The sequence below is a fragment of the Hippocampus bargibanti genome, linkage group LG04 (assembly GCF_051943395.1).
Source record: "Hippocampus bargibanti isolate YZ-2025 linkage group LG04, ASM5194339v1, whole genome shotgun sequence".
Lineage (NCBI taxonomy): Eukaryota > Metazoa > Chordata > Actinopteri > Syngnathiformes > Syngnathidae > Hippocampus > Hippocampus bargibanti.
Window position 1 is genome coordinate 31593165 of NC_142737.1, and position 23348 is coordinate 31616512.

General features: G+C 45.0%; 3 protein-coding genes and 1 pseudogene across 5 annotated transcripts in view; 2 read left to right on the plus strand and 2 right to left on the minus strand.

Moving 5' to 3' along the window:
- The window catches only part of LOC148899699 (uncharacterized), a 47345-nt gene extending 39303 nt beyond the window's left edge, over positions 1 to 8042 (minus strand). The window contains exon 1 of the mRNA XM_088995155.1: positions 7936 to 8042. The gene's annotated coding sequence lies outside the window, so the exon portion shown is untranslated. The remainder of the gene's footprint in view (positions 1 to 7935) is intronic.
- sh2d3cb (SH2 domain containing 3Cb) overlaps positions 1 to 16074 on the plus strand; it is a 29526-nt gene extending 13452 nt beyond the window's left edge. The window contains exons 6-11 of the mRNA XM_088995146.1: positions 9992 to 10356; positions 10733 to 10848; positions 11314 to 11485; positions 11811 to 11922; positions 13166 to 13387; positions 13499 to 16074. Coding sequence (XP_088851272.1) covers positions 9992 to 10356; positions 10733 to 10848; positions 11314 to 11485; positions 11811 to 11922; positions 13166 to 13387; positions 13499 to 13662 — 1151 coding nt within the window. The 3' untranslated portion in view covers positions 13663 to 16074. The remainder of the gene's footprint in view (positions 1 to 9991; positions 10357 to 10732; positions 10849 to 11313; positions 11486 to 11810; positions 11923 to 13165; positions 13388 to 13498) is intronic.
- On the minus strand, positions 443 to 7842 carry LOC148899702 (UDP-glucuronosyltransferase 2A2 pseudogene; annotated as a pseudogene). Its single transcript, XR_016114636.1, has 3 exons — positions 7721 to 7842; positions 715 to 2291; positions 443 to 455 (listed from the first exon to the last, which is right to left on the minus strand). The product of XR_016114636.1 is annotated as a UDP-glucuronosyltransferase 2A2 pseudogene (transcript).
- A 1398-nt stretch (positions 16075 to 17472) lies between the features above and the next one.
- tor2a (torsin family 2, member A) overlaps positions 17473 to 23348 on the plus strand; it is a 57352-nt gene continuing 51476 nt past the window's right edge. For both annotated transcript variants that reach the window (XR_016114785.1, XM_088995150.1), the window contains exons 1-4: positions 17473 to 17712; positions 18669 to 18934; positions 19858 to 20033; positions 23191 to 23318. Coding sequence is in view for 1 of the 2 variants with exons in the window: in XM_088995150.1 (XP_088851276.1) it covers positions 17538 to 17712; positions 18669 to 18934; positions 19858 to 20033; positions 23191 to 23318 (745 nt within the window). In the remaining variant the exon portion in view is untranslated. The remainder of the gene's footprint in view (positions 17713 to 18668; positions 18935 to 19857; positions 20034 to 23190; positions 23319 to 23348) is intronic.

Sequence of the window (23348 nt, forward strand, 5' to 3'; positions counted from 1 at the left end):
GCTGTGTGGTTCGATCGACCATTGAACAGTTGGAGCGCAGGTCGATAAGAGTTTGTGATGACTGTTGGGAAGATGTCTGGATTAGAATAATGTGGTACCTCAGTTTACGAACGCTTTAGCTCACAAGGTACAATTTTGTCGGACATACGATTTGGTCGGATTCTTTTCAGTCCGGTTTGCTTTGATGGGAAAGAGCCTGTCACGATCCGGTACTGAACGGTTCAATGTCATGTTGACGTTTGGTACAGTTGGTTTATGAGTCGTTATGGTTCAGTATGGTTGATTCAGTTGTACAGTCATTTGACACTTTGGTAAGGTTGTGTTTGATTTAGCTCAGTGCGATTTCTTATGAATCAGTGTGAGTTTATTCATCTACCCATCAATGAAAATGTTTCTTCAGCCGTCATCTGTACTTCTTTGAAGGTGTCTGCTCCCCCCAACCTTAGAGCAGCGACCTATCATCGCAGAGGTATGGCACCGCCACCTCTGGACAGTAGGGATGTACTCTATATACAGTAAAGTCTCGTTATATCGATATTCAAGGGAGTCCGAAAAAATATCGATATAACCGGGACTACCGACCCTGTTTGCATGTAATTTTCTCCGCGCGTGCATAGAAATAGTATCGATATAACCGGGACTATCGATATATCCGATATCGATATAACGAGACTTTACTGTATATATATATATATATATATATATTTAACAAACAAATTTAACAAACACCGGCACAGGATTCTCAGCATCATGACGCAGAGGGTGACGCCGGTTAAGGGGATGGCGAACAGGAAGGCCGCGACATCCAGGCAGTAGTACTGGATGGTGTACATCTTGTAAGAGTCAGCCTTCAGGTGTGGAGCCCCGTTGTGCCTCATGACGAACTCGATCCAGAACACGGCGCGGCTAAGGGCGGGGATAGGCTGGTCGCGGTGCAGCGCCGAGAGGCGCCGCATCTGGTCACCGTAGGACGGCTGGTAGAGGACCGCCTGGAGTGCCTCCAGGAAGTTCTCCCGGTTCACCGTAGCAATGTCCAGCACCTTGGCTACCCCCCTGGCTTCCATCCGGAAGAAGTTGTCATGCTGATCAAACATGAGCGGGAGGCCCACCAGGGGGACACCGTGGTAGATGGCCTCCTGGATACCGTTGGTGCCGCCGTGCGCCACGAAAAGCCGGGTTTTGGGGTGGCCCAGGAGGTCATTCTGCGGAAGCCAGTCCAGGATGAGCGTGTTGTTTCCTAAGGTGGATGGACGTTTGCCGCGGTGCCTCCAGATCACCTTCTGGGGCAGCTGGGCAAAGGCGGCGGCAATTCCTTCTGTGATATCTTCCGGGAGGTCCGCCACGAGGGTTCCGAGAGTCATCACAATTAATCCGTGCTCTCTTGAGCTCTGCGCAAAGTCCTCCAGCTCAGCGGGGAGCGGACGTGCCGGTTTGCACTGGAACCCGGACATGTAGACCACGTTGGGCATGGTGGGCCTCGGGAACTCAAAAGTGAAGTCGTTCCTCATCAGCCAGATGTCGGCCGACTGGAAGAGCTCCATGTAGTGTACGCTCGGGCCAAAGTACCGGTGGACGAACGGCTTATAGGTGGCGTCCGACACATACCATATCTGCCACCGCGTGAACAAGTAGTACATGACGTTTTTGAGACGATCTGCAAACGTCATTTTGTCTGTCAGTTTGACACCCGGGATGGGGATGTACGACAAAGGCGAGGGTGCAATGGCAGGGTGCGCCTCACCCTGGATGGTCCAGCGGACGTTCAGAACCAGGGGGAGACCCAGACGGCGAGCCAGTAGGACGCCGCCGCCCATCGCTGGGTCTGTGAGAACCACTTTGTAGTTGGCCTCCTGCAGCTTCTGCATCATCTCCTGGTCTTCGAACACATTGCTCATCATGTCCACGACTTGCTGGTTGAGGTTGTAGAACTGATTGACCAGTTCGTACTCCAGGGCCAGCCGTTTCCACAGGGAAGCGCCATCCCGTCGCAAGAGGAGCATCCGCGTGACGAAGGAGCCGAAACTGTGCTCATCAAACCCACCCGAGAAGTGCAAAGTGATGGTCTTGTACAGGTGCGACTCAGGTTTGATGTACCAGCTGTCGGAAGGTCGAAGCACGGTGATTTCATGGCCACGGGCGTGGAGCTCTTCGATCAGGACCTTCATGTTGATCCAGTGACTGCCATCGATGGGGAAGACCAGTATATTCCCGCCCGTTGTGCCGCCGCCAAAAGCAGAGAGGATCACCGCCAGTGTCAGAAGCGTCGGCCGGGACATTTCTTCACTGTGACTCTGTTGGGAAAATGTCGGGATTAGATTAATGTGGTACCTCAGTTTACGAACGCTTTAGCTCACAAACTTTTCACTTTACGAACATTCAATTCGTAAGACCATAATCTTGGCATACAAACTAGTTTTTGGCGGACGAACCATACACCACGGTGCGCCACAGTGGCTGCCGGACTACTTTTCTTTGAGTGCAAATGTGTTTTTTTTTTAGCGAGTAGAGTACTTTTGCGATTATGGGACCGAAAAAAAAAACCCACATGCTAGTGTTAAGCCTAAGAAGACATTAAAGAAAGTGTCGGTTGAGCAGGAGATAATCAAAAAACACAAATGAGGTGTGCGTTTGTGTGACTTAGCGTCCAAGTACTAGTATGCTAAGTCGACCAGCTCCGTGTGGCTAAGGGTGTTTCTTTGTTGTCTAAGCAACGATCTCAGACAATAGAAGAGGTTGAAAAACTGTTGATTTGGATAAAGGAAAAGCAGCTAGCAGGGGCCAGTCCGAGTGAAGGTATGATCGCCGAGAAAGCACGGCAACCTCACTCAGATATCATCAAGAGGCAACTACATCAAAGACCATCACAAAGGTAAATAAAACGACTGTATTATACAGTAGTTTATTTCTTTCATTATAATCCAATATCATATTTATTATACATAAAATAAGGTATATTTTGAAAAGTTCTAAGGCCTATTTAGTAGAAAATTATGTTTTATGGGGACCTGGGAACGGATTATTCTCATTTTAGTGCTTTCTTATGGGAAATAAATATTTGGCAGAGAAACTTTTCACCTTACACACTTTCTGGGAACCAATTAAGTTCGTGAGCTGAGGTATCACTGTATACAGCAATTTGGTGCTTCTTCAGAGACCGAACTATCCAACATCGAGGGTGGACTCAAAGTACCATGCAATTTTCTCTGCTTCGCGAGGCTGTGTGGTTCGATCGACCATTGAACAGTTGGAGCGCAGGTCGATAAGAGTTTGCGATGACTGTTGGGAAGATGTCTGGATTAGAATAATGTGGTACCTCAGTTTACGAACGCTTTAGCTCACAAGGTACAATTTTGTCGGACATACGATTTGGTCGGATTCTTTTCGGTCCGGTTTGCTTTGATGGGAAAGAGACTGTCACGATCCGGTACTGAACGGTTCAATGTCATGTTGACGTTTGGTACAGTTGGTTTATGAGTCGTTATGGTTCAGTATGGTTGATTCAGTTGTACAGTCATTTGACACTTTGGTAAGGTTGTGTTTGATTTAGCTCAGTGCGATTTCTTATGAATCAGTGTGAGTTTATTCATCTACCCATCGATGAAAATGTTTCTTCAGCCGTCATCTGTGCTTCTTTGAAGGTGTCTGCTCCCCCCAACCTTAGAGCAGCGACCTATCATCGCAGAGGTATGGCACCGCCACCTCTGGACAGTAGGGATGTGCTATATATATATATATATATATATATATATATATATATATATATATATATATATATATATATATATATATATATATATATATATATATATATACAGTAAAGTCTCGTTATATCGATATTCAAGGGAGTCCGAAAAAATATCGATATAACCGGGACTATCGATATATCCGACCCTGTTTGCATGTAATTTTCTCCGCGCGTGCATAGAAATAGTATCAATATAACCGGGACTATCGATATATCCGATATCGATATAACGAGACTTTACTGTATATATATATATATATATATATATATATATATATATATATATATATATATATATATATATATATATATATATATATATATATATATATTTAACAAACAAATTTAACAAACAAACACCGGCACAGGATTCTCAGCATCATGACGCAGAGGGTGAGGCCAGTTAAGGGGATGGCGAACAGGAAGGCCGCGACGTCCAGGCAGTAGTACTGGATGGTGTACATCTTGTAAGAGTCAGTCTTCAGGTGTGGAGCCCCGTTGTGCCTCATGACGAACTCAATCCAGAACACGACGCAGCTAAGGGCGGGGATGGGCTGGTCGCGGTGCAGCGCTGAGAGGCGCCGCATCTGGTAGGACGGCTGGTAGAGGACCGCCTGGAGTGCCTCCAGGAAGTTCTCCCGGTTCACCGTAGCGATGTCCAGCACCTTGGCTACCCCCCTGGCTTCCATCCGGAAGAAGTTGTCATGCTGATCAAACATGAGCGGGAGGCCCACCAGGGGGACACCGTGGTAGATGGCCTCCTGGATACCGTTGGTGCCGCCGTGCGCAACGAAAAGCCGGGTTTTGGGGTGGCCCAGGAGGTCATTCTGCGGAAGCCAGTCCAGGATGAGCGTGTTGTTTCCTAAGGTGGATGGACGTTTGCCGCGGTGCCTCCAGATCACCTTCTGGGGCAGCTGGGCAAAGGCGGCGGCAATTCCGTCTGTGATATCTTCCGGGAGGTCCGCCACGAGGGTTCCGAGAGTCATCACAATTAATCCGTGCTCTCTTGAGCTCTGCGCAAAGTCCTCCAGCTCAGCGGGGAGCGGACGTGCCGGTTTGCACTGGAACCCGGACATGTAGACCACGTTGGGTGTGGTGGGCCTCGGGAACTCAAAAGTGAAGTCGTTCCTCATCAGCCAGATGTCGGCCGACTGGAAGAGCTATATATATATATATATATATATATATATATATATATATATATATATATATATATATATATATATATATATATATATATATATATATATATAGGGCCAGAGCTACCAGCAAAATTTTAGTTCGCTGACGGAGCCTCTTGGATAAGATGCCAAACATCTGACACCTTCAAAAGTACAGATGACGGCTGAAGAAAACCTTTTCATCGATGGACCACTCCTGTACGACTGAGAGCTTACACAGATGTCATCTACCCATCCCATGACGGATAGCGCTTTATCCAACCGTACTGGACTCAATCTCAGCAGTTTTTGGGCAGTCGGTAGAGGAAACCCTGAATCGGGCACACATTGACCATTCAGATCGAGGGACAATTTTGAGCATTCAGTGACGATAAAAGGGAGGAGGAAATCGCAGAGTTAGGTTTCCAGAGCGAACCAAATCGCATCCAGACACACTCGGAAGGCCAGAGTCCAGAATCCAACGTTTTGTCATCTTGTACATAACATGGTGTCAAGTAACTGAACGTCACCGACCCGTGCGACAGTATTGGCTACCCCCCCCCTCCCACTCTACTTACACAAGTCGCTTCCTGCTTGCGTAATGACAACACTGGGTGGGATTTACAGGGCACTAAATTACCCCTCCCCCCCTCCCTCTCACGTTTCTCCCAACCCAACACCGGACTCTTTTATGGAGGCACCTTTACCGGGGGGTGCGAAGGTCAGGGCGACTGATGTCGTAAAGGCTAATTAGTTAGCAGTCACATATTTGCTTCAAGGGACGAATGAGTCAGAACCATAAACATCGAGTAAAATATTCGTGATATTGTCATATACATTCTCCGGATGAAAGAAGAGAGTCTAAGTTTTCATACGCTGTATTGAATATTTATGTAGTCCCTTTCGTTCCACTCCCAACATGACATTTCTTTTTCTCAATGTATTACCTATCCATTAGCTAGCTAGCTAGCTATCTATTAGCTGACTGGCTGTAAGCTGTCTAACTGGCTAGCTGTTGGCTATATGTCTATCTATTAGCTATTTATTTGCTAGCTTTCTATCTATCTGAGTTACTTTGGGGTTGAGTGAACGCTGGCGCGTGTGGCTGCCGCTGCTCAGCCACAGAAAAATGTTATCCTATGACTGTAAAGTGACCTTGAGAGTTTTGAAAGGCGCTTATAAATGGAATGTATTATTATTATACCGTTCGTTGTCATTTGTTCATATGATACATTCATATTTTGAATGCATTTCGATTGTCATTGGGACAAGAGATATTCATATTTTATTTCCACTTTCAAAAGTCAAGATGGAATGTCTCCATTGTGAGACAAATCACAATTTCCTTATCATGTTTGAGTTGTTAAATATCCGACTCGGCGACTCCCATTTTTGAAATAATAAGAATAAGAATAAGAATAAGAATAAGAATAAGAATAAGAATAAAAATACATTTCATTTATAAGTGCCTTTCTAAACTCTCATTGTCACTTTACAGTCACATGATATGTTTTTCTTTAGGTGAGCAGAGGCAGCCACACGCGCCAGCGTTCACTCAACCCCTAAGTAACTCAAATAGACAGAAAGCTAGCTAGCTAATAAATAGCTAGCCAGCTAGCTAGAAAGTTTAAAACTGCTTTTTCAAGTAAAGGTAGCTAGCTAATAGATAGATAATAGGTAGCTAGCCAGCTAGCTAGAGAGCTTAAAACTGCTGCTTCAAGCAAAGCTAGCTAGCTAATAGATATTTAGCTAGATAGCTAGCCAGCCAAATAGCTAGATAGCGAGATAGATAGCTTTAAACTGCTGTTTCAAGCAAAGGTAGCTAGCTAATAGGTAGCTCGCTAGCTAGCTAGAGCTTAAAACTGCTGCTTTAAGCAAAGCTAGCTAGCTAATAGATAGCTATCTAGATAGCTAGTCAGCTAAATAGCTAGCTTAAAACTGCTGCTTCAAGCAAAAATGGCTTCGTTATTGGACATGGATTTTGCGTGTGCTAATATTAGAGCTGGTGAACACATTTTATGATCTGAAGTGAAAATAACTTGAGTGGCTGGTGGAAATGTCCAAAGCGATCCTAAAATGGACGCTGGAAAACAAAATAGACGACTATTTGTAATTTTTCCAGTACAACTAAGTTAATTTTCAAAACAAAAGAAATGATCAAAAGGTCCCCTCAAACAAAATTTCCCATGTTTTCAGGCATTGCTTCTCGACTTTTTGGTGGGTTCACTCATGATGGACATGGCTACATAATAATAATAATAATAATAATAATAATAATAATAATAATAATAATAATAATACATTTTATTTATAAGTGCCTTTCAAAACTCTCAAGGTCACTTTACAATCAGAGGATAAGTTTTTTCTGTGGGTTAGCAGTGGCAGCCACACACGCCAGCGTTCACTCAACCCGGAAGTAATTCAAATGGATAGAAAGCTAGCTAGCTAAGAGATAGCTAATAATAATAATAATAATAATAATAATAATAATAATAATAATAATAATAATAATAATAATAATAATTTCTCCACTGCGAGACTAATAGGCAAATCCAATCCATTAATAATAATAATAACAATAATAACGATAACAATGATAATAATGATAATGATAATGATGCATTTCATTTACAAGCGCTCTTCAAAACTCTCAAGGTCACTTCACAGTTACAGGACAAGTTAGATCGCTAGCTAGATAGTTAGATAGCGAGTCAGCGATATAGCTATATGTACAACTCTTTCAATCAATGGTGAGGAAGGAAAGCACGAATGATACTTCCGACTATCAGAAACAGAATCATCTTAAAAACTGTACTTTCCAAGTAGAAGGACAGATGGTGCCGGTTTCCGCCTCCAAACCTTGCTCGCAATCGGCAATTATCCACCATAGCGTTTCGAGAGAGCAGCAACCAAAATCTCCTTTTCGGTTCTTTCCCAGCCAAGCAGACACACAACAAACCTCCAAGCTGAACCGGGATGGGAGGTTGATGGGGAAAGATCTGGAGGCCACATGAAGACGCGTTAACTTACCGAGTCAGCCTGCGTGCACAGGAAGGCCTCCGCGGATCGACTGGAGCCGCCAGCAGGGAGTGGATTCCTCTTTTCCACACATGACGTGGGATTACATAAGGGCCCGCTCCAGATAAGACCACATTTCCCGTTATTTACCCGGCGGCATGCCTGTTTGAAAGTCTCGTCACCGTCGATGTCTACTTTTGACACATTCAATGTCGATTTGAGGCTAAAACTGGAATCCTGAATCATTTCGCTATTGAATCCAACGTTGCAGAAAAGCCAAATCGCCAAAGGTTTATTCCTTCCACGTTGTTGTTAGCCAATGATTGCTCGCAGTTGTTCAAAACAAGGACGCGGAAAAATCCGACTGGACCCTTCGCACCCTGCCCACCACCTGGGGAAGCCATTAGAATGTTTCATGCCCTCCACATTTTACATATAAAACGTACAACAAATTAATAAATACATTGATTCCTCAGCTTATGAAGGATTTAGTTTACATTTTTTTTGCCTTATGAAACATTAAATTGGCGAGAATATAATCTTGACATACAAACTCGTTTTCGGTGGATGAACACCAAACCACATGGTCGAACAGCACCACGGTGGCTGGCGGACTAGTTTTCCACACCCAATTCCTTTGAGTGCACTCAGTGCAGACGTGGTTTGTTATCAAGTGAAGTACTTTTGCTTTTTTTTGGGACCAAAAAAGACCCCACCACAGGCTCGTGTTAAGCCTAAAAAGAAATTAAAGAAAATGACGGTCGAGCAGAAGAAGATCATCAAAAAAACACCAACGAGGTGTGCATTTATGTGAGTACCAGTACCAGAATGTTAAGCCAACCAGTGCTACGTGTGGCTAAGGGTGTTTCTGTGTTCTCTAAGCAACGGTCCCAGGCAATAAAAGAGGTTGAAAAACTTCTGTTGATTTAGATTAACGAAAAGCAGCTAGCATGGGACAGTGTGAGTGAGGGTATTATCGCTGAGAAAGCACGGCAACTTCAACTCATCAACTACCATCACAGAGGTAAATAAAACGACATTATATAGTAGTTTATTTCTTTCATTACAATACAAGAGCACATTTATTATACATAAAATAAGGTCTATTTTGTGTAGTTTTAAGGCTTATTTGGTAGAAAATTAAGTTTTATGGGGACCTGGGAACGGATTATTCTCATTTTAATGTTTTTTTATGGGAAATAAATGTTTGGCAAACAAACTTTTCGCCTTACACACACTTTCTGGGAACCAATTAAGTTAAGATGAGGTATCAGTGTAACTAGTTTTCAAATTTGTTATTGTGGTTTTCATACGACAATTTGAACTTTTGATTCGGACTTTAGCAAACCTCATGGAATTTCATGAATTTTGATTTGCTTTAGAGGGCCGAATAAAATGATGTGGTGGGCCAGATTTGGCTCCCGGGCCTCGACTTGGACACAAGTGATGTAAGGAATTAGCCAGCTAGCTGAATAGAAAGAGCGCTAGCTAGCACGCTAGCTAGCTCGATAGATGAGCCTGGAATTTCACAAGTTTGATTTGCTTTAGCGGGCCGAATACAATGATGTGGTGGACCAGGTCTGGCCCCCAGGCCTTGACTTTGACATAGGTGCTGTAGACCAATATTCTTGAATAAAAAAGTACCACAATGTCAATCTAGAATCGAATGGCATTGCTCTAGAACCGCTGATTCACCTCATCGGAATGTAAACCAAAAAAACACAAAGAGTAACCTAGAACGCGACGTGAAGTGTTATCAGAGGGTGCGCCTACATGACTGTTTGTGTGACGTGAGTTCAAGGTCTCTCCGGCGTGTCGTCGACCCGACCGCACGCTACGATGCTCGTGTCATAAAGGTTTTGGTGGCCAGTGTGAAAGAAGTCCACCAACAGTCGAGATTAAAGAGGCTACACGTGATTGACAAACGGTGTGATAGTTTGTCAGTCCACTCACCTCTACAGGCTACCGTTTCTGGAAAGTGATCCACATCTCATTACCCACTGCCTCCAATGTACCATGGTCCAAACGTCCGCCAACTTCTTCAGTGTTTCCTGTTTTGCTTCTGCAGCTCTTCAGTCTCCCGGTGGCGCCCCGTCACCGTCCCCGTGCCAAAATGTGAATCCTTCCCTTCCCGAAGGGGACTCGGACGTCCAGTTTCCAGAGTCGGACGTAAGCTGCTACACGGAGCTCTACCAGAGGCCCCAAAGCTTTGTGGAAAGGCTGCGCGATGAGGAGGGTCAAGGGGCGATGGACGTTTACCTGTCTCCCATGATGGAAATGGTGTCGTCCTTTTCCCCCGTTGTCTATCGCTCTCCACTGATGCCTGGAGAAAACAAGCCCCTGGAGGTCAGGATCCTGCAGCGGGTGAAGGATCTTCTGGCTGAGGCTAACCCCCAGATGGCTGCTCGACACATCACCAAGTGGGACTGCACGGTATATCGTCTTGAGATGTCACTAAACACCAGGCTAGCAAGCTAGCTCTCTGGGTAGCTCTCTAGCTAGGTAGCGACCAAGCTATAGAATCGGCTAACTGGCTAACTTAGTCGAAACAGACACAGAGAGATATTTGGTTAAAAAAAACGAATACAGTAAAGTCTCGTTATATCGATATCGGATATATCGATAGTCTCGGTTATATCGATACTATTTCTATGCACGCACGGAGAAAATTACATGCAAACAGGGTCGGATATATCGATAGTCCCGGTTATATCGATATTTTTTCGGACTCCCTTGAATATCGATATAACGAGACTTTACTGTACTTAGCTGTTGGAGTTTCGGACCTTCCAGTTTTTGTCTGTTATAGGTCGCACAAATCCTGGAGGTGCGGCCGGAGCTGCAGAGCCTGATGGGAGTCAGCTCAGGGGTGGAACTGCTCACGCTGCCGCACGGACAGCAGCTCCGTTTAGACCTGCTGGAAAGGTGAGTTGAACCCGAAAACGTCCGCCTCATCCACAACTGGCCTAATTTTGAATGGTTTCTCAGACTGCACAGTGTTTGTGGTATCTGCTTGGCAGAGCAGATCAGGTTCCTCATCCCTGGAACTAGTTTTTGGATGCAGGGATGGGACGGTCAAGGTCTCCGCCTTTTGCTACCGCCCATCCCGTAGGGAACCTGACCCCTTTGGCCCCTTCAGGGTTGCCTGAAGCCGGTCGGCCGGGTTCCACGGTTACAGGCTCGGTCACCAGCCACATGCCAGCGTGGCTCAGGTTCCAGGCATGGCTCATTCATCATCAGGGGGGTCGGTGGGCCATGTGGGGGCTGGTTCCCTCGCCGAGGACTCGTTTGCCAAGGGTGACCGCGCCAGAGGAACAAAGTCCCAGACAATTTAGCTCCAACTACCCACTACCATTTTCAGAGGGCTGATGTCGTCCTCATGTGCTGCAGGCTCCATACCATGGCCACCACGTTGGCGGTGAATGTGTTGGGATGCACCGGCACCACCGAGGAACGAGCCTCAGCTCTGCACAGAATGATTGCCATCGCCGCCGAGCTCAAGTCCAACATGGGCAACATGTTCGGATTCTCTGCCATGATGAGAGCACTGGAACTGCCGCAGGTAAACCACATTCGGTGTTGTGTAGATCCCCAGAATTTGAAGATGGTTAGGAGCCCTTGGATCAGGCCCAAGGGTAAGGAACTTGGGTTCCTTTGGAGCCATCTACCCTGACGTTTCTGGTTTGGGGGCCTCATTTTTTATTCTGAACCTGATGTTTGGTCTGAGGTGAGAAATTGTTCAGAAAATTGGCAAGTGGAACTGAATGAAAATTGCTCAACATTCATGAACGGTCGAGTTCTTCCTGGTTTTGTCAGTCAAAAACGGTTCTTGTGCATTTCACTAGTCACTGCCTTGACACCCTGCGACTTTTCTCTTTGCCGCCCAGGTGAGTCGTCTGGAACAGACTTGGATGGTGTTATGGCAACGGCACACGCAAGGCGCCGTTCTCTACGAGAAAATCCTCCGGCCCTTCCTGAAGGGTCTGAACGAGGGCCGAGGTAGTCCACCGGCGTCATGTGCTTCTGTCATGTTGAACCTTGAACAACCGGATTATCTGATTTGAGCTCTCTTCCTGGATCCATTTGTGAGACGACTTTGGAATTGGGTGTGGCTCGGGGTTCGGGTCCGGTGACAAACCTTTCTCCAAACGTAGACCGTTGGTTCTTCTGGGATGGATGACCGCATTGACTAATTTGCCGATTAATGGTGTCACGTCAACACGGGTGTCTCCCAGCCTTGGTGTTAGCGCTGAGGACAAATTCACAACAACCGTCTAAAAAGAAGGCACGGTTTCATTCCGTGGTGACATGCAACCATCAGATCACGTCATACTGAAGTCTCTTGGCTATCCTGATTTCAGCCTCCCAAGATCATCTTCTTTGTTTGTTTTTTTAAATGACTGTCATGGGGCGGCCCGGTCGTCGAGTGGTTAGCACGCCGGCTTCACAGTGCAGAGGTTGTGAGTTCAAGACCCGGTCCAGGCCTCCCTGTGTGGAGTTTGCATGTTCTCCCCGGGCCTATGTGGGTTTTCTGCGGGTCCTCCGGTTTCCTTCCACATGCCAAAAACATACATGGCAGGCTTTCTATCTATTTGAGTTATTAGCTAGCTAGCTTTCTATCTACTTGAGTTATTAGCTTGCTAGGTAGCTTTCTATCTCTTTGAGTTATTAGCTAGCTGGCTTTCTAGCTATTTGAGTTATTACCTCGCGAGCTGACTAGCTAGCTTTCTATCTGTTTGAGTTATTAGGTAGCTAGCTTGCTTTCTATCTAGTTGAGTTATTAGCTAACTAGCTTTCTATCTATTTGAGTTATTAACTAGCTTGCTAGCTTTCTATCTATTTTGAGTTATTACCTATCTAGCTGGCTTTCTATCTATTTCAGTTAATAGCTAGCTACCTAGCTAGCGTTCTTTCTATTTGAGTTATTAGCTATCTAGCTAGCTTTGTATCTATTTGAAGTATTAGCTAGATAGCTATCTTTCTATCTATTTTAGTTATTAGCTAGCTAACTAGCTAGTTAGATTTATATCTATTTGAGTTATTAGGTCACTAGCTAGCTAGCTTTCTATCTATTTGAGTTATTAGCTAGCTAGCTTTCTATCTATTTGAGGTATTAGCTAGCTAGCTTTCTATCGATTTGAGTTGTTTGCAGGTTGAGTGGATGCTGGCGCGTCTGGCTGTCGCTGCTCACCCACTGAAAAGTTGTTATTGTTGTTATTATTATTACACTTGCGTGCTGCAGAAAGCTGCCCCCCGTCCGCCATCACTTTCCCTCATGTCCTGCCGTTGCTGTACCTTCTGGAGAAGAACACGGCTCTGGATCAGGGGACTCCGGGGGCCGAGGCCTGGGAGCCGTCGGAGACCGGCACGGACGTTGACGTACTGATGTTCCACTTGGGGGCCGCCAGGAAGGATGCCCAACTTGGTGCGGTCTACGCTGCTAATGCACGTAGCAAACTGCAAGGTAGCACAAGATCTACGTATCAACGGTTGACCAAAAACCGTTTTGTACATTTTAGTCAACTAAGTTGAAGAAAGGATCTTAGGAAGAGGTGCCCGTACACTCCTGTTGCAGACTTCCAGGAGCAGGCGGACTTATCGGAGGTGTTCCGCACGGACTTCCAGATCCGACTTCTGTGGGGCAGCAGGGGAGCGGCAGAGAGCCAGGTGCGTCGCTACGCCAAATTCAACCAAGTGCTGACCGCCTTATCCAACAAGCTGGAGCCTCCGGCTCGCTGATTCGGCCAAACAAGAAGGCTCGATGATTCGAGATAAGATCGGAGCGGGGTTCTCCATTCTTTTGTCTTTCTGAAAGAGTAGAACGTTCAGGTCATTGTCATTTTCAATGTTCTCCTTCTCAATTTCCTTTATGGCCTATTCCTTGGACACTGTGTTACGAATTGGTTTTATTTCAAGATGTCAGTAATTTGTGCGGACCACCGATAGCAAATGCTGATATCAAAGTCAAAATTCATGTACAAGTGATACCTCAGCTTACGAATGCTATTGCTCAGGAACTTTTCGCCTTACGAACATTAAATTCGCAATAATATAATCTTGTCATACAAACTACTTTTCGGCGGACGTACCAAACCACACAGAGCCACGGTGGCTGGCGGACCAGTTTTCATCACCACCTTTCTTTGAGTGCAGACGTGGTTTGTTATCGAGTGGGGTACTTTTAATAATAATCAAAGTCAAAGTCAGCTTTATTGTCAAATATGCTAATATGCATGACATACAGCACAGATGAAATTACTGTCCTCTCGGACCCAGCGTGCAAGGCTGGGAAAGGAGTCGCTGTGTGTTCACGCGCCGCCATCTTGGGAAAAGAAACAAAAATAACAAATAATATGACAACACAAACACAGAGTCATTCATTCTTCAGCACTTGCTGTACCCTCCTTTGTGACATGAAGCACAATACAGTGGTACCTCGGTTCTCGACCATAATCCGTTTCACAACCCTGTTCGAAAACCGATTTGTTGGAACAACGAAACAATTTTCCCATTACAAATAATGTAAATAATTTTAATCTGTTCCAACACCCTGAATGTTTACCTTTTTAGTACAGTATTTTATACATTATTTTATGTATGAAATTGCACATTAACATGCTGACCAACACATAAAAAGCAATGTATATCTCAGAAAATGTTAAGCAAAATGGCAAAGACACAAATAACATAAACATAAATGTAACCCAGGCCGATTGTATTTTCGGAAAGAAAAGAATTATGAATAGGATTTTTTACCTTTGTGGTGGTCAGCAGAAGGCGCAGGTGGAGGAAGGAAATTTATTGTTTGGAAGGAGTCTCCTTCCATAAAAACTTTGGGGAGCTCTTCTGTCTGAGGGCTGCTCACACGTTCAAATCTCTTTGCTCCTGTCACATGCGAGTTGACAGCGGGGGGCGGGGCTGCCTCTCCCGGCCGCCCTCCACCTTTTGTCAATTCTCTAATCACGGACACGGGGCATTTATATGGTTCGCGATCACCTCGCCAATGCTGGATGATTGACTCACCTCATCACCGTACCTGAACTCTTCCTTCGATGCGCGAGTGTATCCGGTCCGAGGTATTTTCCCTGCGTCCCGTAAATTTATGTCATCTTCCGGGATTGCGTAATTTTGCACCCTCGTGTGCCATTTGCTTTTTGGCGTGGTAAGCGAGTCGGATCACCCCCTGCCTTCTTACTCGCTGTGTTTTCTTTTATTTGTGAATAAACATCCTGCTTGGGTAGTATGTCTCTGCCGCCTGCTTTGGGATCCCAAACATTCCACTACGTTCCGACAAGTCAGCTGCCGTCACTCTCGCTCGGAACGTGACAGCTACGGATGACTCGGCCACAGGATGTTCTTTTCTCTTCAAATATCTATCCAATGACACTTGCTCTCACTCCCACAGCCACATCACTAGATTTCACAGCCTCCTTATTCTTTAATATCGTACTGATCGTAGATTTCGCCACGCTGTATTCCCTAACCAGATCAGACACTCGCACAACTCCTTCATATTTTGTGATTATATCTTTCTTAAATGAAATAGTTGTACGCAATACTTTTCTTTTTTCACTTGGAGCAGCACTTACTTTCTTTGGAGGCATGATTAGGGGCTAAAACTCTTCGCACACCAAAATTAATCGCGAGAGCAAAACGCAGCACGTCCGCAAGCGACAACAGTTGGTCACGGAGAGAGCGATACACCCGTACGCCGCTCACCACCCCACCCTCGCGTACGCACTCACGCGTCGTATTGGCGTTCGAACACCGATTGTTGCTCGAACTACGAAGCATACAAAGAATTTCTCGAATATTTTGTTCGGACTCCGATTTGTTCCAACTGTGAGACGTTCGAAAACCGAGGTTCCACTGTAATACATTTTATTTTAAGCGCATTTCAAAGCTCAAGGACACTTTACAGTCACAGACAATAGATGCTATAATAAAATACAATTACAAATAAAATACAATAACTAAAATACAATTATAAATAGAAACAAGAGATAGAGCTACACAGAAAATGCAATTTTAAATAGGTGCGTTTTGAGATGGGATTTGAAGGTGGGAAGTGAATCGATGTTACGAATGTTGGGAGGAAGTGAGTTCCAGAGTTTGGGGCAGAGCAGCTGAAAGCTGTCCCCCATCGTGCTGAGACGGGCGGGGGGCGGGGGGCACACAGAGGTGGAGGGAGGAAGAGGATCTGAGGGAACAAGAGGTAATAGAAATTTGAAGAAGGTCAGATAGGTATGGGGGGGGGGGGGGGGCAAGGTAATTGATAGCGCAAAATGTGGAAAGAAGAATTTTAAAGTTGATTCTATATTTCACCGGGAGCCGGTGGAGCTCTTGGAGGACAGGGCTGATGGGGTGAAAGGATGAGGTTGCTATTATGGGACCGAAAAAGACCCCACCACAGGCAAGTGTTAAGCCATAGAGGTCACAAAAGAAAATGATGGTCGAGCAGAAGATCATCAAAAACACCAATGAGGTGTGCGTTTGTGTGAATTAGCAGTCCCAGTACCAGTACGCTAAATCGATCATTGCTACCATGCAACTTCACTCGGATATTTCCAGCAGACATTTAAACAGCTTCTTCCCCCAAGCCATTAACTCTTTGAACTCTTCAACAGTAGCCAGTTTTTTTGACGACGATACTAGTGTTCTACCGGAAACAAATTCCTTGTGTGTTCTACATACTTGGCAATAAAGATGATTCTGATTCTGATATCATCAAGAGGCAACTACATCAACTTACCATCAGAAAGGTAAATAAAACTACTTGATTATACAGTACAGTTTATTTCTTTAATTACAATCCAATAGCACATTTATTATACATAAAATAAGGTATATTTTGTGTAGTATTAAGTCTTATTTAGTAGAAACTTATGTTTCACGGGGACCTGGGAACGGATTATTCTCATATTTAATGGTTTCTTATGTGAAATCAATGTTTGGCAGACGAACTTTTCCTTACACACTTTCTGGGAACCAATTAACTTGGTGAGCTGAGGTATCACTGGAATGAAAATGGTGACGGCAGGACCTCTGTAAACATGTAACCGGTTAGCTTTCTTGTTACTTGTCATTGGTTGAAACCTACTTTGAAAATAAAATAGTGGTACAGTCAAACCTCAGTTTTTGAACGTCTCAGTTCTCAACAAATTCGGTTTTCGACCAAAAATTTATTGGTTTTTATGCCTTGATTTACAACAGCAATTCAGTTTTCTACCAAACTGAGCGCACCTGATTGCACCACGGGACCCCGCCTCCGCTTCCTCTACGTCACTTCCGGTGTCCAGTCTCATTGTGACCGACGCATTTTGGTCGTGAACGTTTCATTGTTAGCTGACATGTTTGTATTGTTCAATGATGATAAAAAACCAAAGCAGACATTCATTATAATATTGAAATGTTTCGGGTTGTGACTAGATCGGGTTCAAGTTTCTGGTCGAAAACTCAGCTTTGACTGAACAAAAGTAGTTGTTTTAAACAAGTCGTGCCTTCGTATTTTCGTCGCCAATCACAGTAAAAGGGCAGATCGTTGGGCCACGTGACGTGACGCCATCCAAGGGCGCCGCGCTCGGAGACCGGGTGGCCTGCCGACTCGAACCCAAATGGGCTCGAGGCTGCGGTTGCGGCTGCAGCCAACTCACCTAAAACGAAGAGAAATGCCCCATATTTGGTTCCTGCTGCTTTTGTCCACTTGCCCGTCGGCCCGCTGCGTGTTCCAGAAATTATACTGCACCATCGCAGACAGTTGCGACTGCGACTTTCGACCCAACGTCAAAGGTATGGAAGCACTTCCGGGATTAGCTGTCGGCTAATCTTAACAACACGACGCACATTTTGTTCATTGAACGTATACGACAGCCGCTTTCCAGGAGATTTCTTTTTTTATTATTCGGCGAATGGAACACTTGTTTGTGTGGGAACGTTTTGAAACCCCGTGTCTCCACGCAGAGGTGCCGGCCGGCCGCGTCAAATCTCCCCGCAATTGCAGCGTCATCGACCGATGGCGAAAGTCCAATTGTGCCGATAGTATCCGCTCAAGAAAATGTGTGGGTGTCAATATAAAACTGAGCCAAAATGGTCGAAACGGCTTATGAATCGAAAAAGGGGTGAATCAATGCCAAATTGTGAACAATTTTAGCAATCGAGTGTAATCTGTTCTGTATGTGTTCTGTCCTTGCTACTTCGCGGTTGGATTCTCGCCGCCCTTGATGCATCGCGGATTTTTTTTCAAACATAAAAAGGCTGCAAATGGCAGTCACTACAGTACTGTACACAACAGTGGGTTGAACCAAATGTGGGTAGAAAAAACTGCAGCTGGCACCGAGTCCTCAAACTGAAGGGTTCTCGGATATGACATCGGAGGTTGTTAACACCCTCATTGCGTGCTATTAAGAGCCTCCAGCAGATGAGGACCTAATTGAGATGACGTCGCCAAATGAAGGAGAAGACTAAGGCCCAAAACATTGCCAGAGGCATCGCCAGTGCTTTATCGGCACCCCAGGAGGAAAACCAAAACCCGGGCATGGCAGTGAAGGAGTTATGCATGTCCTGGACTGTGTTCCACTAAATTTGGCCTTATAAATATTTTTTGTACTCCTACACAGTTTGCTACATCGCTGATTTCCGTCTATCGCGGGTGGTCCCGTGCCGCATTAACAGTGACAAACGAGGGATTACTGTACTGTGAAACTGAAATCTACTGAAACACAAACTGCACTTTTTTTGCCACTCAGATTTGGAGTGGGACCTGTACAAGAATGTCTACGGGCAACATCTGGCCCAGGATTTGCTCTCGGGGGAGGTGGCCCGCTTCCTGGCCCAGGAGGCGCCTGACAAGCCACTGGTGCTCTCCCTGCACGGCCCGTCGGGCACGGGCAAGACCATGGCAGGCGACCTGCTGGTGCGCCACCTGTACGCCTCGTCCACGGGCAGCCCCTTCGTCCACCGCTTCATCCCCACGCTGCACTTCCCCCCCGGAGGAGACATGCAGGCGCAGCGGGTAGGAAGATGACTTCCACTTGTTTGCCTTCAAGTGAGTCGCGACAACGGCCGCTCGAAATATTGACCAAATGTGACGATAACTTGACGATAACGTGCCGGTAACATGATGCGAATATCATGATAAGGTGGCGATAACGCGGCGATAACATCGAAAGTGAAGGTAACGTGATGCTAACGTGCCGTGAATGTGACAGTAACGTGACGATAATGTGAGGATGACGTGACGATAACGTGAGGATAATGCGAGGATAACGCGGCCCTGACGCGCCTCGTCGACGTGTCATCCAACAATTGAAACGGATTGTGAAATTCCAACTCCTTGTCGATACGAGGCGGAACATTTTTGTTCCCGATTGATATTCTTTGCTCTGAAACGTTAACAGTTACGATTGATTTTCACGCGCTTTGTATTAGCTTCGTATCTTATTTTGAAGGTACGTTTAAATGTTACCACAGCACCGTCTGCCATTGAGCACCATTCCCGAATTTGTTCGGGTTTTATGTGTTTTTTTTTTGGGGGGGAGCGGGGTGCCGATACAGTGCTGGTCAGACATCTGGCAATGTTTTGTGCTTTTTGTCCATGTTAGCGCTTTGTTACAGCTTTAGCTTTATATTTATGTATTATATTGTATTTTGTACAACCACCCTCATTTCAAGCTCAGATAACCCCAGACCCATATAATTTAGGAATTAACTTTTTTTTCTGATGAAAGAAGAGAGTCTATGGTTTCTAACGCTGTACTGAATTTTTATGTAGTCCTAAAACTCAATACTCTGGGGCTCTGTGGGTCCTGGAATTCGAGTGACGACAAAAACCCTGGCAGTGGAGCGGACACATTTTTGCACATCGTCTGACAGCGAATGAGTCAAAAACATACCCGCACAAAATCCATTCAACTCCTTTGGGTTGCTGTGTTGCAGGAGCTGCTGAAGTCTTGGGTGCAGGGCAACGTGACAGAGTGCGCCCGCTCCCTCTTCGTGTTCGACGAGATGGACAAAATGGCGCCCGGGCTGCTGGACGTTCTGGAGCCGTTACTTGGCTCCTCCCACGCGGTCTTCCGCACCAACTACCGCAAGGCCATCTATGTCTTCATCAGGTGGCCGCTCACTCCCCGTTTTCTGTCTAGAAAAAGTCGACACACCCCTCTTTAAATACAGGTAACATCCGAGTTATGACCGGGTTCCGTTCCGACAAAACGGTCGTAAGTCAAACGGTCCTAAGTCGAAATCCATTCAAAATGGCCGACGTGACATTTACATGACGCGATAGTATACGGTTTCAATCTGTTGTTTTTAAGCAACATTTTCTATTGAATACTATTATATACCAAACTGTTTACACTTTATCTCATCTCATTTTCCGTACCGCTTATTCCTCATTAGGGTCGCGGGGGTTGCTGGAGCCTATCTCAGCTGTCTTCGGGCACGAGGCGGGGCACAGCCTGAATTGGTTGCCAGCCAATTGCAGGGCACACAAAGACGTACAACAGTCACTCTCACACTCACACCTGGGAAAATTTGGAGTGGTCAATCCGCCTGCCATGCATGTTTTTGGAGTGTGGGAGGAAACCGGAAGACCCGGAGAAAACCCACGCGGGTCCGGGGAGAACATGCCGAGACAGTATTTGCACTGTATAACTACTGCATTGAGTGTTGTCACGCAGTAGTGCGAGTGTGTGACATGATGGCTGGCCAAAATTGTAGTACGCGTTGCCGGCTGCTTGCGCGTTGCGGTGCCAGGCGTAGAAATAAAGGGTCTGGGTGTCTTGGTTGCAAGTATGGGTGGTCGTAACTCGTGCTGGTTGTAACTCAGATGTTACTTTTGTATGTGTGTGTGTGTGTGTGTGTGTATGTGTGTGTATATATATATATATATATATATATATATATATACAGTAAAGTCTCGTTATATCGATATTCAAGGGAGTCCGAAAAAATATCGATATAACCGGGACTATCGATATATCCGACCCTGTTTGCATGTAATTTTCTCCGTGCGTGCATAGAAATAGTATCGATATAACCGGGACTATCGATATATCCGATATCGATATAACGAGACTTTACTGTATATATATATATATACACACACATACACATATATACATATACACACATATACATATATATATATATATATATATATATATACATATATATACACATATATATATACATATATATGTGTGTATGTATGTATATGAGACCTCAACTTATGAACTTAATTGGTTCCCAGACAGAGTGTGTAAGGTGAAAAGTGTGTATCTCAAAAAAAAATCCCATAGGAAACCATTAAAATGGGAATAATCCGTTTCTGGCATTCCATAAAATATACTTTTCAACTAAATAAGCCTTAAAACTACACACAACCTACCTTATCCTATGTATAATAAATGTGCTATTGTATTGTAATGAAAGAAATGCACTGCATTGTATCATAAAGTCACTTTATTTACATTTGTGATGGTCATTGATGGCTTGATGGAATCCCGTTGGAGGTCGAAGGTCAAAGGGACTTGCTGTTTGGAAAGAGCGGCACATTACATGAGGACTGTAATTAAAGAAATAAACTGCTGTAAAATAAAGTTTTATTTACCTTTTTGATGGTCGTTGATTGCTTATGGAAGGAGAGTCACCTTCCATAAGGACTGTTGGTAACCTCTGGTGTGGCTTCTCTTTGCTTAGTTGGAGACTCCTCATCATTTTTGCTGATTAAAAACCTCTTAATTGACACCTGTTGCTTTCTGACTTGTAAGGTGTTATGAAGCTAAGGCATCACATTATCGTTCATCATGTTGATGATTGTTATAGCCACAGTCTTTTCTGGATGGAACTGCACATCATTCCAACATTGCCTTTACTTGATGCTCCAGCCATCTCTTGCTCCTCGCCCTCAGATGTTCTCGAACCATCCATTACTGCCTTTAAAATCCTCAATAAGCGCCGAACTTCCAGGTTGGCGCATGACGATATCGGCGTGAATTAGCCGTGCTTTCTCGCATGAAATAGCTTTACTCACACTGTCGCCGGATAGCTGCTTTTCATTAATCCAAATTAACTGAAGTTTTTCAACTTCTTCGATTGCCCGAGACTGTCGCTTTGAGAGCACGGAAACACCTTTAGCAACACACGCACCTTTAATTTTTTTTTCTTGCAAATGATGGTAGCAGTGGTTGACTTAGCATAGCCGTGCTCGCCCACTAAATCACACAAACGCACAACTCGTTCGTGTTTTTCAATTATCTCCTTCTCAGCGACGGTGATTTTATTTTGTTTCTTCTTGGGCTGAACACGAGCCTGTGGTGTTTTTTTTTCGGTGCCATAATCGTAAAATTATCAGCAAAAAGCTCCAAGGAGGCGATCGACGTGTGCATTCAATGAGAGAGGGTGTGGAAAGGAGCGCCGGCTGGAGCGCTGTTCGGTTGCCAAACATCACTCCGCCAGAGCCGAAGGTCGTGTGCTTTGGTGTTCTTCCGCAGAAGATTATGTATACACACTAACGCCGAAGTGTGTAATATGAAAATAGTTCTTATTATAAGGCTTAATTTTCATAGATTTAACGTTCGTAAGACAAAAAGTTCGGAATATAAGGTGTTCGTAAGTTGAGGTCTCACTGTACATATATATGTGTGTGTGTATATATATATACAGTAAAGTCTCGTTATATCTATATCGGATATATCGATAGTCCCGGTTATATCGATACTATTTCTATGCACGCACGGAGAAAATTACATGCAAACAGGGTCGGATATATCGATAGTCCCGGTTATATCGATATTTTTTCGGACTCCCTTGAATATCGATATAACGAGACTTTACTGTATATATATTTATTTATTTTTTATTTTTTTTCATTTAAAAGCGCCAAACCTGGCTTTTCAACCTTAATCTCTTCCAGAAACGTTTGAAAACTGAAACATTTCCCATTAACTCATTGACTGCCAGACGGCATGTAAAAATGCGTCCACTCCAGTGCCAGGGTTTTTGTCTGGCCATAATTGTATTATGCGTTGCCAGCTGCTTGTGCGTTGCGGTGCCAGAAGTAGAATAAAAAAGGAGGTCCGGCGGTTATGGTCGTAAGTACGGGTGGTCGTAACTCGTGCCGGTCGTAACTCGGATGTTACCTGTAATTTGGAATATTCCAAAGTCACAAAAGACGGATGAATCATTTGCGAGTTTGCTTTTGAAAATGTCAGTTGTTGGTCGGCAACGCTTGGAGTCTGATTTTTATTGATTTATTGTTTTGATTAGCACGGCGGGCGAGGAGGTGATCACTAAAGCGACCCTGGAGCAACGCGAGGCCGGGCGTGACCGAGAGGAAATGACAGCGGCCGAGCTCCAGGACGCCATCGCCCGGGCCGTTTACGACAACCCGACCAGTGAGTGACGCCGCCGCCCCGTCCCTTTTT